Source organism: Rhinoraja longicauda, chromosome 26 (genome assembly GCF_053455715.1).
Source record: "Rhinoraja longicauda isolate Sanriku21f chromosome 26, sRhiLon1.1, whole genome shotgun sequence".
Lineage (NCBI taxonomy): Eukaryota > Metazoa > Chordata > Chondrichthyes > Rajiformes > Arhynchobatidae > Rhinoraja > Rhinoraja longicauda.
This window is the reverse complement of record NC_135978.1, coordinates 6,531,214-6,551,057: the sequence shown is the minus strand read 5'-3', so window position 1 is coordinate 6,551,057 and position 19,844 is coordinate 6,531,214. Positions and strand designations below refer to the sequence as shown.

Sequence of the window (19,844 nt, the reverse complement as noted above, 5' to 3'; positions counted from 1 at the left end):
TGTGGAACACGGACTCTTCCTCGTCGCAGAAAATACAGGCTGCCGGCGAGTCCGTGAACCGGCTCAAAAATTTATTACACACAACGGCTCTGTGCAACACTCTCCACCCCAGGTCCCCGATGTAAAGGGGGAGGACTCCCTTGTAGAGAGACCTCTCTCTCTCTCTCTCTCTCTCTCTCTCTCTCTCTCTCTCTCTCTCTCTCTCTCTCTCTCCTCTCTCTCTCTCTCTCTCTCTCTCTCTCTCTCTCTCTCTCTCTCTCTCTCTCTCTCTCTCTCTCTCTCTCTCTCTCTCTCTCTCTCTCTCTCTCTCTCTCTCTCTCTCTCTCTCTCTCTCTCTCTCTCTCTCTCTCTCTCTCTCTCTCTCTCTCTCCCTCTCTCCCTCTCTCTCTCTCTCTCTCTCTCTCTCTCTTTCTCTCCCTCTCTCTCTCTCTCTCTCTCTCTTTGGGAACATGGGAACTCATTGGGAACATGTTTCCTGCCTCTAACGTGTCCAACCCCTTAATAATCTTATACGTTTCGATAAGATCTCCTCTCATCCTTCTAAATTCCAGTGTATACAAGCCTAGTCGCTCCAGTCTTTCAACATATGACAGTCCCGCCATTCCGGGAATTAACCTAGTAATTAACCTCCCCACATCCCTTGATCCTTCCCACCCTAAACATAATCTGAAATGAGGTCTGCAACAAGGTAGATTGGAAGATCAGGAACTCACCCTCACCCATGAGAGGTGTGTTCAAGGGTCTGATCACAGTGGGGAAGAAGCTTTTCTTGAAGGGAGACACAAAATGCTGGAGTAACTCAGCGGGTCAGGCAGCATCTCTGGAGAGAAGGAAAAGGGTGACGTTTCGGTTCGAGACCCTGTGAAGAGTCTCGACCCGAAACATCACCCATTCCTTCTCTCCTGAGATGCTGCCTGACCTGCTGAGTTACTCCAGCATTTTGTGAATAAATACCTTCGATTTGTACCAGCTTCTGCAGTTATTTTCTTACAACAATTTCAACTCCAAATACTCCATTTGAAGAACATCAGTCGCATCTCTCAAAAGGCCAAGTTGCCCTCTTTGGTGGACAGGCACATAGCGCATTTGTTCCAATCCTTTGACCGTTGGATAGCTTTATTTTATTTATCTTTGTTCAAACCACTGCATCATTTTTAGATTTTTTTTTTTAGATTTAGAGATACAGCACGGAAACAGGCCCTTCGGCCCACCGGGTCCACGCCGCCCAGCGATCCCCGCACATTAACACTATCCTACACACACTAGGGACAATTTTTTACATTTTCCCAGCCAATTAACCTACATACCTGTACGTCTTTGGCGTGTGGGAGGAAACCGAAGATCTCGGAGAAAACCCACGCAGGTCACGATTTTAACCAGCATCTGCAGTTTTTTTCCCACACTAAGCTTTTCTTGAATCAGGCGGTACGTGCTTTCAAACTTTTGTACCTTCTGCCCAACGGCATCGCGGAGAAGAGGGAATGGCAGGGGTGTGAGTGGTCCTTGGTTAAGCTCGCTGTTTTTCTGAGGCAGCATTAAGTATTGATGGAGTCAGTGGGAGGTGAGGGTTAAGTATTGATGGAGTTAATGGGAGGTGGGGTGGCGGGGAGGCTAGATTACTTGATGGAGTGGGCTGTGTTCACAACTCTCTGCAATTTCTTGCGGCCTTAGGCAGAGCCGTTGCCTGACCAAGCTGTGATGCATCCAAATACAGACACAGGGTGCTGGAGTAACTCAGCGGGTCAGGCAGCATCTGTGGAGAACATGGATTGGTAAGGTTACAGGTCGGGACCTTTCTCCAGCATTTCATGTCATTTGTTGCAGCAGTATTTGGCTGCACAGTCGTGAGGACATAGTAAGTAGTGAGGGGCCCAGAATACTGTTTTACAGGGGACCCTTGTTGAGAAGTATCGCGGGGGGTGATTTTTCATCTTGCTGATTGTGAGCAATGGGTCAGGAAGTCAGGGATCCAGTGTAGAGGGGGGAGGCTGAATCTTTAGTCCAGCAGTTTGGAGATGGGTTTGGTCAGGATCTGAGTGATGAAGGCAGAGCTACACTCAATAAATAAGAAGGTATCACAAAATGCTGGAGTAACTCAGCGGGTCAGGCAGCATCTCTGGAGAGAAGGAATGGGTGACGTTTCGGGTCGAGACCCTTCTTCAGACTGATGTCAATAAATAAGAGTCTGACACAGGTGTCCTTGCTACCCAGACGTTCCAGAAATGAGCAGGCCCAGGGAGATGGCACCTGCCTGTTGCTGCGGTATTCAATGCTGTGGAATTCTTTGCCACAGAAGGCTGCATAAGCCGTCAATGGATATTTTTAAGGCTGAGATTAGGGTTGCCAACTTCCCGTATCAGCCGGGACATCCCGTATTTTGGGCTAAATTGGTTTGTCCCGTATGGGACCGCCCTTGTCCCGTATCAGGCCCGGACGGCGCTGTAGCCCCGGACACTGTAGGCCCGGACACTGTAGGCCCGGACACTGTAGGCCCGTACACTGTAGGCCCGGACACTGTAGGCCCGGACACTGTAGGCCCGGACACTGTAGGCCCGGACACTGTAGGCCCGTACACTGTAGGCCCGGACACTGTAGGCCCGGACACTGTAGGCCCGGACACTGTAGGCCCGGACACTGTAGGCCCGGACACTGTAGGCCCGGACACTGTAGGCCCGGGCACTGTAGGCCCGGACACTGTAGCCCAGGGGCTGCTTTAATCCCGGACAGTGTAGGCCCAGGCATCGCCTAACGGAGGTTGCGTACCAACCCGCCTCCCGGCCCAGGCGGCCAACATTGGTGGAGCGGGAGCACGTGGCCGCTGGCTGGGTAAGGTCACGTGGGGTGTGGGGGCGGTGGCGTTAACCTTTGTCCCTTATTTGAGAATGAGGAAGTTGCCAATCCTAGCTAAGATGGATAGATTCTTGATTAGTACGGGTGCCAGGCATGATGGGGAGAAGGCAGGAGAATGGGGTTATGAGGGAAAAATATATCAGCCATGATAGCCTGGCAGAGTGGAACTGATGTGCCAAATGGCCTAATTCTGCTCCTAGAACTTGCGAACCTATGAAGTCAAGCTGGAATCCTCAATGGGAGAATTAGGACGTTGAAAGGACATCCTCTTGCCTTTGATCCATGCTTTCTCTAATTTTCTGACAGGGTTCTGTATATAGGTTCCCAACTGAAGAAAGGTCTTGACCTGAAACGTCATCTATTCCAGAGGTTTCTCCAGGGATGCAGCCTGACCCGCTGATGGGCCGAATGGCCTAGTTCTGCACCTATTATTTATGAACATGTAGGCAAACTGTGGTGGATCAAGCCTGCCTGGGGGGGCTGGAGTTCATGTACGCCCAGACCAATCTCTTGAAGCACTTCATGATGGTGAATGTCAGGGCTGCTGAATGAAAGCCATAAAGGCATACAAATTTAAGATAGACAATAGACAATAGACAATAGGTGCAGGAGGAGGCCATCTGCGGCAGAGAATTCCACAGATTCACAACTCTCTGACTGAAAAAGTTTTTCCTCATCTCAGTTCTAAATGGCCTACCCCTTATTCTTAAACTGTGGCCCCTTGTTCTGGACTCCCCCAACATTGGGAACATGTTTCCTGCCTCTAACGTGTCCAACCCCTTAATAATCTTATATGTTTCGATAAGATCTCCTCTCATTCTTCTAAATTCCAGTGTATACAAGCCTAGTCTTTCAACATATGATAGTCCCTCCATTCCGGGAATTAACCTAGTAAACCTACGCTGCACGCCCTCAATAGAGATGGCATCAAGTTGTATCTCTAAAGTCCAAAGTAAAGTTCTATGAAACAACAATCACATGAAATGCCTTGGGCTGTTTTGCAACATTAGAATGTGATCTATAAATACAAGCTGCAGTGATATTGCTTAATTAATTTTCACCTCACTCAGAAAAGAAAAAATCATCAAATCTTGTGATCTCCAAATCGTTAAGTATAATTTTGTTCTATTCGGCTAAAGTAGCAATTTCAAGGCAACGTGCTGTGTTTTATGTATTTTGGTAAGCTTGAGGGGTTCAGCATGAGTTTGTTCGTTGGCATTATACTCTCCTTCAAGCAGCTGTACAGAAAGGGACATGTTATAAAGTGTGCATTGCTGAGCAAGAATTAAAGAGCATTGGTCAAGGATGGGTGGAGAGATAGCAGAACGGAAACGGGAAATGGTAAATATTTGACGAGATTGAATAACCTGTATTCTGGTACATTTGTTTCAGTCAGGGTACATCTGAATTTCAGAGGTGCCATGTAGAGTTCACGAAGTTATAGACAATAGACAATAGACAATAGATGCAGGAGGAGGCCATTCGGCCCTTTGAGCCAGCACCCCCATTCAATGTGATCATGGCTGATCATTCTCAATCAGTACCCCGTTCCTGCCTTCTCCCCATACCCCCTGACTGCGCTATCCTTAAGAGCTCTATCTAGCTCTCTCGTGAATGCATTCAGAGAATTGGCCTCCACTGCCTTCTGAGGCAGAGAATTCCACAGATTTACAACTCTCTGACTGAAAAGGTTTTTCCTCATCTCAGTTCTAAATGGCCTACCCCTTATTCTTAAACTGTGGCACCTTGTTCTGGACTCCGGAAGAAGTTTCCGGAAGAATGCTGTGCAGTGCCGCCCGTGACATCAGAGTTGAGAGTTGGACAGGGGCAAAAGTCCAGAACTGGTAAACTCCATGTGTTTTGGGTTAATTTTCAACCTCGTTGGTCTGATACGTAAGAGCACTGCCGTTTTCCCAAAGCATTTGACTCTGATCCACTTTCCCGGGTTGTCAGGTAGAAAACACGGAACTGCAGACTCTGATCAGTTCGCAAAACGACACAAAAGGTCAGGCAGCATCTCTGGAGAACATGGATAGTTTAGCTTAGTTTAGTGTAGAGATACAGCATGGAAACAGACCCTTCCATGAGATACAACCCGGAAACAGCCCACCGAGACCACGCCGGCCAGCGATCACCCCGCACATTAACACTATCCTGCACACACTCGGGACAGTTTACAATTTACAGAAGCCAATTAACCCTAGAAACCTGCATGTCTTTGTTGTGTGGGAGGATACCGGAGCTCCTGGAGAAAACCCACGCTGTCACGGGGAGAACGTACAAACTCCGTACAGACAGCACCCGTAGGCAGGATCGATGACCTTTTTGGGTCGGGACCCTTCTTCAGATTCCTTTTTTCTCCTCTTATGTCCTTCCTAACTTATATACAATGTTTTAGTTTTCCTTTCGAGCACACCGTGTCCGCAAAATAAACCAGGGTGACACGGTGGCGCAGCGGTAGAGTTGCCGCCTTACAGCGCTTGCAGCACCTGAGACCCAGGTTCGATCCTGACTACGGGTGCTGTCTGCACGGAGTTTGTACGTTCTCCCCGTGACCTGCGTGGGTTTTCTCCGAGATCTTCGGTTTCCTCCCACACTCCAAAGACGTACAGGTTTGTAGGTTAATTAGGCATGGTAAATTGTCCCCAGTGTGTGTTGGATAGTGTTAGTGTGCGGGGATCGCTGGTCGGTGCGGACTCGGTGGGCCGAAGGGCCTGTTTCCGAGCTGTATCTCTAAACTCTAAACACTAAACCCCAGCTTTCTGCCTATAGGAGATCCTATTGGTCATATCATATCATATCATATCATATATATACAGCCGGAAACAGGCCTTTTCGGCCCTCCAAGTCCGTGCCGCCCAGTGATCCCCGCACATTAACACTACACCCACTAGGGACAATTTTTACATTTACCCAGCCAATTAACCTACATACCTGTACGTCTTTGGAGTGTGGGAGGAAACCGAAGATCTCGGAGAAAACCCACGCAGGTCACGGGGAGAACGTACAAACTCCTTACAGTGCAGCACCCGTAGTCAGGATCGAACCTGAGTCTCTGGCGCTGCATTCGCTGTAAAGCAGCAACTCTACCGCTGCGCTACCGTGCCGCCCTGGTCTGGCCACAACTTGCTGAAAGTATAAATTAGGTTCATAAATTTATTCCCAGATGAATTGAAATAATACATAAAGATTCCAGGCGCAGGATGTAAACAACTTGAGTAAACACTTCATTTATCACCCACTCAAATGTCTCTTCTGTCAAAGGCATTTGGGCTGCAACAAATATTTCACTTCCGTACCATCTTCCAAACCCATTTACTCCAAAAAAAGCAGTCACACTACAACACTGTAAAAAAAAAACTCAGAAATCATGCATGTGGTAGATTGGTCTGCAAAGTACAAACACAGGATTTCCCCTGGATCCATTGGATAGGACAGGTTTGGAGGGATGTGGGCCAAAAGCGGGCAGGTGGGACTAGTGTTGATGGGACATTGTTGGTCGCTGTGGGCAAGTTGGGGCCGAAGAGCCCACTGAATGACTCTATGACTCTATGACTCTTTAGGAATAACTCTGGCAGTGTGATCTTCCCTGAAGTTTATGTTCATAACTTCTCGGAGCAGAATTAGGCCAAGTCTACTCCGCCATTCAATCATGTCAGATCTATCTTTCCTTCTCCTGCCTTCTTCGCGTAAACCCCTGGCGCCCTTGCTAATCGAGACAGTATTCATTCCTAAACCATCTAGGGAGAAGAGTCGAGTGGAACAAATGTTTTGAAGCAGTTATCTATTCAACAATGCTCTGCGACCTTGCTCCAAACACGTGCATTGCAAGAAATACAAATAGATTAAATCAACAGAGAGTGCGGGCGGCAGCTAAATAAACTGGACCTTTCACCTTTTGTCAGGAAAGGACTTTGGAGGGAACACTGAGCAAAGAATATGTTGAACGCCTGCCATTCATTGCAATGAGAGGAGACAACAAAAGCAAAGTTCACATGGCAGCTGTTATGAGAATCCCAAACGTCAGGTGTGGAAGTGTACGTTGGAACGTATGTAGGATTTGCAGGAAGGAACTGCAGATGCTGGTTTACACCGAAGATAAACACAAAAAGCTGGGGTAACTCAGCGGGTCAGGTAGCATCTCTGGAGAAAAGGAATAGGTGACGTTTCGGGTCGAGACCCATCTTCAGTTGGGAATGTAAATACAGAACCTTGTCAGAAAATAAAATGAAAGACAAGAGGATGTCCTTCCAACTTTCTAATTCTCCCATTGAGGATTCCAGCTTGGCTTCATAAGTTCACAAGCTCTAGGAGCAGAATTAGGCTATTCGGGCCATCAGTTCTACTCCGCCATTTGATAATAGCTGGTCTATCTTTCGCTCTCAACCCCATTCTCCTGCTTTCTTACCATTACCCCTGACACCCATACTATTCAAGAATCTGTCAAACTCCATCTTAAAAACATGCATTGATCTGGAGTCCACAGCCATCTGTGGCAATGAATTCCACAGATTCACCACCCTCTGACTAAAGAAATTCCTCTTCATCTCCTTTCAAAAGGTATGTCCTTTTAGTCTGAAGTTGTGGCCTCTGGTCCTGGACTGACCCACTAGTGGAAACATCCTCTCCACATCCACTCTATCCAGGCCTTACACTATCCGGTACGTTTCAATGAGGTCCCCCCTCGTCCTTCTAAATGCTGGCGAATAGAGGTCTAGTGCCATCAAACGCTCAACATATGTGAACCCAATCATTCCTGGAATCATTATTGTAAACCTCCTCTGGACCCTCTCCAATGCCGGCACATCCTTCCTCAGATATGGGACCCAAAAACTGCTCACAATACTCCAAATGCGGTCTGACCAGAACTTTGTCTCTATTACCTTTGCCATCTAGTTATGCTGTACATTTAGCACTCTCTAACCAAGGAGATGGTTGCTGACATGGATTTAAATATACTGTTTGCTAATAGAAATGTAAGTATTTTGACCTAACCATCCTGGCCTCATTTGAAGCAACTTGAACAACTCTGTGACATTTTGTATTTAGAGTCATAGAGTGATACAGCTTGGAAACCGGCTCTTCAGCCCAACTTGCCCACACCGGTCAACATGTCCCAGCTATACTAGGTAGACACAAGATGCTGGAGTAACTCAGCGGGACAGGCAGCATCTCTGGAGAGAAGGAATGGGTGACGTTTCGGGTCGAGACCCTTCTTCAGACACGTCCCAGTCCCACCTGTCTGCGTTTAGTCCAAACCTGTCCTATCCATGTCTAAATGTTTCTTCAACGTCGGGATAGTCCCTGCCTCAACCCCCCACCTCCTCCGGCAGCTCCGAGCATATTTCATGAACCTGGGTGAGAATTCCGCTTTCAGGATCGATAGCCTGTCATTCCTTTCATTCGTTGGTGTTCCTCACATTCAGAGAGTCACTCTTAGCACTGCTCGAGGAGGAGGCAGAGAACGTGGTGGGAAAAGGAGGTGGAGAGCCAAGATTGCAATATCACAGAGAGAGGGAACAATGCAGGATCGGTCGAGTCACGATGGATGGGACCTTTCAGAGCCTTTCCCAGGAATACTACAGGGAGGTGACTCCAGCAGAGAGCTCCCAACACCTGTACTCTACGTGACAATAATAAATTAAACTAATCTAAACCAAAATAAGCTAAGCTAAACTAAACTAAACTATATGCATAGGAAGGAACTGCAGATGCTGGTTTAAACTGAAGATAGACACAAAATGCTGGAGTAACTCAGCGGGACAGGCAGCATCTCTGGATAGGAGGAATGGGTGACGTTTCAGGTCGAGACAAGGATAGACTACAAAGAGATAACTAAGGGACAATCGGTTGAAGTCAAGGATAGTCAAGTCAATGACTTGGGAATACAGAAGATAGACACAAAATGCTGGAGTAACTCAGCGGGCCGGGAAGCATCTCTGGAGAGAAGGAATGGGTGACTTTTCGGTTGGAGACCCTTCTTCAGTCGATCGGTTTAAACCAGCACCTGCAGTTCCTTCCTGCACTTGGGAATCCAGCTTGGTTTGCAAGAAATGTGATGGGAATGAGTATCCAGGATTCAGAGTTGCCGATGGTTTGTTTGTGCGGTTGGCAAAGGGGGTGGGGGGACAGGGGGGTGAGAGAGAGAGGCAGAGACAGAGGCAATAGACAATAGACAATAGACAATAGGTGCAGGAGTAGGCCATTCGGTCCTTCGAGAGTTTGTACGCTATCCCTGTGACCGCATCGGTTTTCTCCAGGTGCTCCATTCCAAAGATGTGCAGGTTTGTAGGGTAATTGGCTTCTGTGAATTGTCCCCAGTGTGTGTGTAGACAATAGACAATAGACAATAGGTGCAGGAGGAGGCCATTCGGCCCTTCGAGCTAGCACCGCCATTCAATGGGATCATGGCTGATCATTCTCAATCAGTACCCCGTTCCTGCCTTCTCCCCATACCCACTGACTCCGCTATCCTTAAGAGCTCTATCTAGCTCTCTCTTGAATGCATTCAGAGAATTGGCCTCCACTGCCTTCTGAGGCAGAGAATTCCACAGATTCACAACTCTCTGACTGGAAAAGCTTTTCCTCATCTCCGTTCTAAATGGCCGACACCTTATTCTTAAACTGTGGCACAGCCAAAACTCGTTTGATTGTAAATGAAAGTGAGCTGTTTTCCTCATGATATTTCATTAGATTATTCACACAATAAATAGGCTCGCAGCAAAATTGGAATGCTGATATTTCTTTTAATGATTTGCAGAATAAATACCAATTCCTCATTAAAATAATAACACAGCACAATCTCGTAAAAGTTACCTTGGCACTGCATTAAGGAAGAGCCAAAGTTATTGACAAAAGCAGGGCAGTGATCCAACTCATCGTGCTGGTGATACAATTCAAAGCAATTCCCTGTTCACAGTCACTGCCCCTTGCCCTCCATCAGTCACTGCTTCAGTACAGGCATGTCTGGCACCGCAGAAAAATATCAATTAGTTCAAGGCCAATTTCAATCACCATTCGGGCGGAAAGATATCAATGGACATAACCCTACAACTCTCTCTCAACCGGACCTTACCTTGGACAGTTCCTCCAACCTCTGCAGCGACGATATTTAGTCACTGCCCAGTAATACTTTAGATTTAGAGATACAGCGCGGAAACAGGCCCTTCGGCCCACCGAGTCCGCGCCGCCCAGCGATCCCCGCACATTAACACTATCCTACACACACTAGGGACAATTTTTACATTTACCCAGTCAATTAACCTACATACCTGTACGTCTTTGGAGTGTGGGAGGAAACCGAAGATCTCGGAGAAAACCCACGCAGGTCACGGGGAGAACATAAAAACTCCGTACAGACGGCGCCCGTAGTCAGGATCGAACCCGAGTCTCCGGCGCTGCATTCGCTGTAAGGCAGCAACTCTACCGCTGCGCCACCGTGCCAATACTGTTCAGTTTGGACTCAAAATGCTGGAGTAACTCAGCGGGACAGGCAGCATCTTCTGCATAGAAGGAATGGGTGACGTATACGGGTCGAGAAAACTTCGTCTGGAGAAGGGTCACGACCCGAAGCGTCACCCATTCCTTCTCTCCAGAGATGCTGCCTGACCCGCTGAGTTACTCCAGCTTTTTGTGTCTATCTTCGGTTTAAACCAGCATCTGCAGATCCTTCCTCTACATACAGTTTAGTTTAGCTTAGCTTAGCTTGGCTTGGTTTATTATTGTCACATAGAGTATAGAAGTCTGGGAGATCACGTTGCAGTTACGTAAGACGTTGGTGAGGCCGCATCTACAGTATTGTGTTCAGTTCTGGGCACCATGTTAAAGGAAAGATGTTGTCAAGCTGGGAAGGGTACAGAGAAGATTTATGAGGATGTTGCCTGAACTAGAGGGTCTGAGCTATAGGGAGAGGTTGAGTAGGTTGGGACTCTATTTCTTGGAGCGCAGGAAGATGAGGGGTGATCTTATAGAGGTGTATAAAATTATGAGAGGAATAGACCGGGTAGATGCACAGAGTCTCTTGCCCAGCGTAGGTGAATCGAGGACCAGAGGACATAGGTTTAAGGTGAAGGGGAAAAGATTTAATAGGAGTCTGAGGGGTAACTTATTCACACAATGAGTGGTGGGTGTATGGAACAAGCTGCCAGAGGAGGTAGTTGAGGCTGGGACTATCCCAACATTTAAGAAACAGTTGGACAGGCACATAGATAAGACAGGTTTAGAGAGATATTGACCAAACGCAGGCAGGTGGGACTGGTGTAGATGGGACATGTTGGCCGGTGCGGGCAAGTTGGGCCGATGCGCCTGTATCCATGCTGTATCACTCTCTGACTCTCTGACTCTATGACTCCATGACACATGTACCGAGGTACAGTGTAAAGATTTTTGTTATAGACAATAGACAATAGACAATAGGTGCAGGAGGAGGCCATTCGGCCCTTCGAGCCAGCACCGCCATTCAATGTGATCATGGCTGATCATTCTCAATCAGCACCCCATTCCTGCCTTCTCCCCATGCCCCCTGACTCCGCTATCCTTAAGAGCTCTATCTAGCTCTCTCTTGAATGCATTCAGAGAATTGGCCTCCACTGCCTTCTGAGGCAGAGAATTCCACAGATTCACAACTCTCTGACTGGAAAAGTTTTTCCTCATCTCAGTTCTAAATGGCCTACCCCATATTCTTAAACTGTGGCCCCTTGTTCTGGACTCCCCCAACATTGGGAACATGTTTCCTGCCTCTAACGTGTCCAACCCCTTAATTTTTGTGTGTGATATCCAGTCAGCGGAAAGATTGTATATGATTACAATCAAGCTGCCCACTGTGTACAGATACAGGATAAAGGGGATTACGTTTAGTGCAAGATAAAGCCCGATTAAAGTTGGTTCAACGATCTCCAAAGAGGTAGAGGGTAGGCCAGGACTGCTCTCTAGTTGGTGAGAGGACGGTTCAGACTGTCCAGAAACATTCTGTGGACCAACAGAAAATGCATCTGGCACATTGCCTACACATCATCAAATCTTTCAAGTGTGCTGCTTACTCAAAGCTATTTATTTATTTGCTGTTCTAATAAATGACAGATGTTTACAGTTTTACAATAATTAACTTTAGATTGAAGTTACGTATTTCAAACTTACTGTGGGATTTTTTTATCAGTGGAATAAACCAACCTTGGGAAATAAGCAATCAGAAAACAAACAAAAGACCACTCTACCATTCAGAATTCATGCTATTGCTATTGAGGCGTGCATCGTAGGTAGGTATTCTTGCTATTGAGGGCGTGCAACGTAGGTAGGTATTCATGCTATTGAGAGCGTGCAGCGTAGGTTTACTAGGTTAATTCCCGGAATGGCGGGACAATCATATGTTGAAAGACTGGAGCGACGAGGCTTGTGTACACTGGAATTTAGAAGGATGAGAGGGGATCTTATCGAAACGTATAAGATTATTAAGGGGTTGGACACGTTAGAGGCAGGAAACATGTTCCCAATGTTGGGGGAGTCCAGAACAAGGGGCCACAGTTTAAGAATATGGGGTAGGCCATTTAGAACTGAGATGAGGAAAAACTTTTCCAGTCAGAGAGTTGTGAATCTGTGGAATTCTCTGCCTCAGAAGGCAGTGGAGGCCAATTCTCTGAATGCATTCAAGAGAGAGCTAGATAGAGCTCTTAAGGATAGCGGAGTCAGGGGGTATGGGGAGAAGGCAGGAACGGGGTGCTGATTGAGAATGATCAGCCATGATCACATTGAATGGCGGCGCTGGCTCGATGGGCCGAATGGCCTCCTCCTGCACCTATTGTCTATTGTCTAGAAACTCAAGCCAGATCCACGATTCCATTACAGGTCAGCAGGCTGCAATCTTAAATCTATATGTTCCTTTGCTGCACGTCCTTTGGTATCCCCCACACGCCCACTAAGATCTACAGAGTTCTGGATTTCTAGAACTCACTGTGTGAGGATATGCTTCCTGATTTTCTGCCGGAGAGGACCCTTATTTTGGCACTATTTACCTTCCTCCCTGATACATTCGGGAGACTGGCTTCTCCTGATTAATTTAGAGATACAGTGCGGAAACAGGCCCTTCGGCCCACCGAGTCTGCGCTGACCAGTGCACCAGCATTATCCTGCACACTAGCGACTATTTACAATTCTTACCGAAGCCAAATAATTTACAAACCTGTAGGTCTTTGGAGTGTGGGAGGAAACTGGAGTGCTAGAAGAAAATCCACGCAGGTCACGGGGAGAACGTACAGACTCCGTACAGACAGCACCCGTAGTTAGGATCGAACCCGGGCCCCTGGCGCCGTAAGGTGGCAACTCTACCGCTGCACCACCATACTGTTGCAAACATAGAGTTACAATGGCACTGAGTCCCAGTTTTAAATAAGTTCATGTTCATAAGTTATAGGAGCTGAAATAGGCCATTCGGCCCATCTAGTCTACTCCGCCATTCAATCTTGGCTGATCTATCTCTTCCTCCTAACCCCATTCTCCTGCCCTCTCCCCATAACCTCTGACACCCGTACTAATCAAGAATCTACCTATCTCTGCCTTTAAAATATCCATTGACTTGCCCTCCACAGCCTTCTGTGGCAAAGAGTTCCACAGATTTGCCACCCTCTGACTAAAGAAATTCCTCCTCATCTCCTTCCTAAAGGAACGTCTTTTAATTCTGAGGCTGTGACCTCTGGTCCTGGACTCTCCCGTTAGTAGATAACTAACAAACTGCTTAATTTTCTGAAACCAGCATTGCTTTCTCCTGAACGTGAATATTGTAACATACCTGGCATGTTTAGTACACTAATTCATTGGTGATTTTCAAAGTGGAATTGGAAATAAACATGAACAAAAAGGCTTGTGGTAATGTGGGCAAAGCGCTTCTTATCTGTTGTACTATATATAGCATGATATAATCAAAATGTAAATAACTTCCTGCATTCTTTAAATGGTTAGTAGTTCCAAGAATTCAACAAGAATGCTTTTCACAGTGTTTTCGTGTTAATATTGTTCTTTTTTATGGACATCAGTTACATATTTCAGGTGAATTTTTTGATTACACCTCTGTTACATTGCAATTATAATCACCAAAATTGATGTAATACTTAATTATTAATATCAGCAACTAGGATCAAATCTTCAGTTGGATTTTGCTCACCTTGATATATTCTGAAATTGTTGATTATTATGTTTGAAGTATTTCAGCGTGTCAGGTGGCACGGTGGTGTAGTGGTAGAGTTGCTGCCTCACAGCACCAGAGATTCAGGTTCGATTCTGATCCCGGGTGCTGTCTGTACGGAGTCTGCACGTTCTCCCCGTGACCTGCGCGGGTTTTCTCCGGGTTTTCCGGTTTCCTCCCACCCTCCAAAGACGTGCAGGTTTGTAGGTTGATTGGCTTGGCATAAAAATGTAACAAATTGTCCCTAGTGTAGGATAGTGTTCGCGTACGAGGAGCGTTGGCACGTGTGGACTCAGTGGGCCGAAGGGCCTTAGAGGCAGGAAGGAACGTTAGAGGCAGGAAACATGTTCCCAATGTTGGGGGAGTCCAGAACAAGGGGCCACAGTTTAAGAATAAGGGGTAGGCTATTTAGAACTGAGATGAGGAAAAACTTTTTCAGTCAGAGAGTTGTGAATCTGTGGAATTCTCTGCCTCAGAAGGCCAGTTCTCTGAATGCATTTAAGAGAGAGCTAGATAGAGCTCTTAAGGATAGCGGAGTCAGGGGGTATGGGGAGAAGGCAGGGACGGGGTACTGAGAATGATCAGCCATGATCACATTGAATGGCGGTGCTGGCTCGAAGGGCCGAAGGGCCTCCTCCTGCACCTATTGTCTATTGTCTATTGTTTCCACGCTGTATCTCTAAACTAAATTAAAATAAACTTTGAAATTTCCTTTGGATTGAGCTTTGCCTGAAGTTCGTGCATAAAAAGAGGCAGAAGAGCACATGATAGTTGGACAAAGAATAACAAACAGGGGCTAATAAAAGATGCCGCCACACATCATACATCCAACAGCTGAGGTTTTTATTGGACTTGATACATTTGATGGTGCATTTTTCCTGTCTTGTCTCACACTTAACGTAAAGGCAAATTTCTTTGAGACCTGGTCTACAACATAACCTGACAACACAACATGTTGTGAATAGTGAAAGGCCTGGATAGAAAGGATGTGGAGAGGACGTTTCCTCTGGTGGGAGAGTCTAGGACCAGAGGTCACAGTCTCACAATTAAAGGCCATTCCTTTAGGAAGGAGGTGATGAGGAATTTCTTTAGTCAGAGTCTATCAATCTCTGCCTTAAAAATATCCATTGACTTGGCCTCCACAGCCTTCTGCGGCAATGAATTCTACAGATTCACCACCCTTTGACTAAATAAATTCCTCCTCATCTCCTTTCCAAAGGAACGTCCTTTAATTCTGAGGCTGTGGCCTCTGGTCCTAGACTCTCCCACTAGTGGAAGCATCCTCACCACATCCACTCTATCCAGGCCTTTCACTATTTGGTAAGTTTCAATGAGGTGCCCCCCCTCACCCTTCTAAACTCCAGCGAGTACAGGCCCAGCGCTATCAAACGCACATCGTACGTTAACCCACTCATTCATGGGATCATTCTTTTGTGCAGAAAGGAACTGCAGATGCTGGTTTATACCGAAAATAGACGCGAAGCAGTAACTCGACGGGTCTGGCAGTACCTCTGGAGAAAAAGGATGGGTGACGTTTCGGGTCGGGACCCTCCTTTTGGATTTGTGCTTGTTTGATTGTTCGTGTAATGAGGAATTTTGCCAAATGGCCATGGGGAAACCATCCAACAGGATGTCCTTTCTCCAGAGGGCTTCTTTCCAAGTTACATCAGACATGTGTGTTTCCCAGGTCATTGCTACTTCTTGGTCAACTACATTTGAAATTGTTCCACCCAAGTGCATCTCTCCCGCAAGCACCACAGGCTAAACTAACTCAAGCACTCACAATGTCAGGCTGCTTCCCGATGTGGCCATTAAGCACCATGTTCAGAGCTGGCTGGGTTCTGAAACCACTGAAGTGAGCAGGGAACTTAAGGCTTATCTGCTCTGAGTGTGGCTTAAGTATGTATTCTGATCCCCACCCTCATTTTCGCTGGTTTACTAATTTGACCTCATTTTAATTTGACACCAATTAGATCAAGGATAAAACAAAATGAATGTGCCTTTATTTAGGTGTAGGAAGGAACTGCAGATGCTGGTTTACACCGAAGATAGGCACAAAGTGCTGGAGTAACTCAGCGGGGTAGGCAGCATCTCTGGAGAGAAGGAATGGGTGAGGTTTCGGGTCGAGATCCTTCTTCAGACTGATTCAGATACTGCCTGTCCCACTGAGTTACTCCAGCATTTGAATGAATGAATGAATGAATGAATGAGCTTATTGGCCAAGTATGTGCATATACAAGGAATGTGCCTTGGTGCTCCGCTCACAAATGACAACACAAACATACAGTTAACAATTAAGAATAAAGCATAAGCACATCAAAACAATAAGGATCCAACATTACGGTCTAAACATGTGGGTGAAAATAAACCAGAGCAAAAAAGAGACCACAGACTTTGGTTATTGAGTGGAACTACTACTCGTGGGAAAAAAGCTGTTTTTATGTCTGGCTGTGGCTGCTTTGACAGTCCGGAGTCGCCTTCCAGAGGGAAGTGCTTCAATAGTGGAGGGAATGGTGTGCATTATTGCCGATTGTCCACTATAACCGAGTAAGAGTTAACCCCCTCCCATTGACGACACTGGACAGAACCCTGGAGGCCTGTCACTGTGGGCATAGCAGCATAGCGGTAGAATTGCTACCTTACAGTGCCAGAGACCGGGGTTCGATCCTGGCTATGGGTGCTGTCTGTACGGAGTTTATACGTTCTCCCCGTGACCTAGTGCGTTTTCTCCGGAGTTCTTCACTCCAAAGACGTGCAGGTTTGTAGGTTAATCGGCTTGGTATAAAAATGTAAATTGTCCCTAGTGCGTGTGGGATAGTGTTAGTTTGCGGGAATCGCTGGTCGGCGCGGACTCGGCGGGCCGAAGGGCCTGTTTCCGCGCTGTATCTCTGAACTAAACTGAACTCAAACTCAAATTAACCCTCCCTCACGTCACGGAGAGCAGTGGGCCCAAGATGGCCGCCCGGCACCACCTTGTCCAGCCCAGCCGGGGAACAGCAGCCGCCACTGCCCCTGCCACTGTTTCACGCAGTCAGAGATCGAGAGAAACAATATTGATAGATCTGCATTGTAGGGATGGCGGGGTGAGGAAACCCTAAAGGAGACTCTCACGACCAATCGCCCAATCATTCCATTGAAAGCGCATCGACCTTCAACGTTAAATCCATTTCTCTTTCCAAAGACACTCATCTGCCTAACCTGCTGAGTGTACAAAGTTCCTACAACAGCTAACATTTAATTTTTGCTGCTGCAAGCTAAAAAAATACTAAAGGCCGTTTGTTGCATTGATTAATAGAGTTAAATGTCGATGGACACAATCGCTTGTCAATTTCACCGCCCTGTCAATATGGATGACCGCTGCAGTGTAACTTGCAACCTGTGTTCTTAAAGAGACAGCCTGCTATAACCGAAATCCATTGTAAAGAGGTCCATACTAACAAGGATTTACTGTATTGCTTACAGTTGGTTTTAAAATACAGGATAAAGGATTAATCACCTAATTTAATTAGTTTACTGCATTTTGCGTTCAGTGATGGATGTACACAAATGACACAAAATAATCGCTCATCGTGGAAGAATAATCAACTCCCCTTGCAATGGTTAAGCAATGGCTTTCAAGGAAATTGTCAGAAGCCAATTGCTCTGTTTTGCAAACCCAATTTAGTTTAGTTTAGTTTAGTTTAGAGACACAGCACGGAAACAGGCCCTTCGGCCCACCGAGTCTGGACCGACCAGCGATCCCCGCACACTAGCACTGTCCTGCACACACCAGGGCCAATTTATATTTATACCTAGCCAATGAACCTACAAACCTGTACGTCTTTGGAGTGTGGGAGGAAACCGGAGCCTCCCGGAGAAAACCCAGGCAGGTCTCGGGGAGAAAGTACAAGCTCCGTACAGACAAGCATCTGTAGTCAGCATCGAACCCGGGTCTCTGGCGCTGTAAGGCAGTAGCTCTAGTACCGCTGCGCCACCTTGCAACTTGATGGGCCAAATGGCCTAATTCAGCTCCTACAATTTATGAACTTATGAAAGCTTTCTCGGTTGCAGCCAGATGGACAGCTCAACGTGATGTACTCCTGTTAACCCCCAAAATGCGCGTGAGGCCACACCTCTAACGCTACGCCACCGTGCCGCACGCCCAATTATTCTAGGATTTTGGAGCCGGGTTCCCTCATAGACCAATAGTAACAAAATAAAATTACCTCCTCCACTCCTATAGCACAAGAAGGGGAATCTCCAGACATTGCCCAATCCCACTGAATAACCGATTCCAGCCAACGTGAACTCGATCTGTCGGGACCAAGTCTCTCGGGGTGGCATCTCTGCATGTCCTATCACTTTGTCAGCACTTGTTTCCATGGAATCATATTCAGCTTTTGCCTTCCTCGTCTTCACATGGTCGGAGCCGTCCGTATTCTTCATGCTTACTCTAAAATAACTTTAAAGGCACATCCACGCAAGCCAAAACAAAAGCCTGAGAGCATGTTTCTAAATCAACCGCCGTCAATCATTACCCGATGTGCCAATCGCGCGCTGGGCAGGAGCAGGTTAAGTATTCCTGTTTTCGCTCTTAAGCAATCGAACGGATTCATGTTTAATCATTGATCGTGACTTCATTGTTTGTCACCTCGGGTGCGCCTGATCCATCTGAATTTGTGCAGGAAACATGTTCCCAATGTTGGGGGAAGTCCAGAACCAGGGGCCACAGTTTAAGAATAAGGGGTAGGCCGTTTAGAACTGAGATGAGGAAAAACTTTTTCAGTCAGAGAGTTGTAAATCTGTGGAATTCTCTGCCTCAGAAGGCAGTGGAGGCCAATTCTCTGAATGCATTCAAGAGAGAGCTAGATAGAGCTCTTAAGGATAGCGGAGTCAGGGGGTATGGGGAGAAGGCAGGAACGGGGTACTGATTGAGAATGATCAGCCATGATCACATTGAATGGCAGTGCTGGCCCGAAGGGCCGAATGGCCTCCTCCTGCACCTATTGTCTATTGTCTATTGTCTATAATTTAAATGTCTTTAAAGAATCATTCCGGGTTAATCAGCGTTCGATATTCAGCAAGGGGCGCATGCAAGCAATGTAATTTGCAGTGACTAAGCATTGAATTGAAAAAAACTTTTGTGGCAGAGTTTATAATAGCAAGCAAATAGCAATAAGTCGGAAAAAAGGGTCTCGACCCAAAATGTCACCCATTCCTTCTCTCCAGAGATGCCACCTGGCCCGCTGAGTTACTCCCGCATTTTGTGTCTATCTTTTATAATAGCAGAAACTGATCATGAAATCAAAAACGCATTAACTAATTCAGACATGTGGCATCAGTGAGACCACAATAGTCTCATTGTCTGCAACTCTTTTTCACCTAGACCACAGCTAACAATATCCTGTCTCCTTTATCATTGTTATTTTTTTGCATAACTTTCATTCATTTGTTCTAATCTCTCTCTGTCACTGCCTATATCTCCCATTTCCCTTTCCCCTGACTCAGTCTGAGGAAGGGTCTCGACCCGAAACGTCACCCATTCCTTTTCTCCTGAGATGCTGCCTGCCTCCTTGAGTTACTCCGGCTTTTTGTGTCAATCTTCAGCTTAAACCAGCATCTGCAGTTCCTCCCTGCACAGACCTCAATTTATCTGTGTCTCTGAGTAATGTATCACAAGTTCAGAATGAACAATTGTAGGAAGGAACGGAGGATGCAGGTTTAAAACGAAGATATACACAAAATGCTGGAGTAACTCAGCGGGACAGGCAGCATCAGCGGGACAGGCAGCATCAGCGGAACAGGCAGCATCAGCGGGACAGGCAGCATCTCTGGATGGAAG

At 46.7% G+C, this 19,844-nt stretch overlaps 1 protein-coding gene across 1 annotated transcript in view; it reads right to left on the bottom strand.

Annotated features, from left to right (window-relative positions):
* The window catches only part of LOC144606559 (sodium- and chloride-dependent GABA transporter ine), an 83,581-nt gene extending 65,097 nt beyond the window's left edge, over nt 1-18,484 (bottom strand). The window contains exon 1 of the mRNA XM_078422814.1: nt 18,229-18,484. Within this exon, the coding sequence (XP_078278940.1) occupies nt 18,229-18,448 (220 nt within the window). The 5' untranslated portion in view covers nt 18,449-18,484. The remainder of the gene's footprint in view (nt 1-18,228) is intronic.
* Between the last annotated feature and the right edge of the window lie 1,360 nt (nt 18,485-19,844).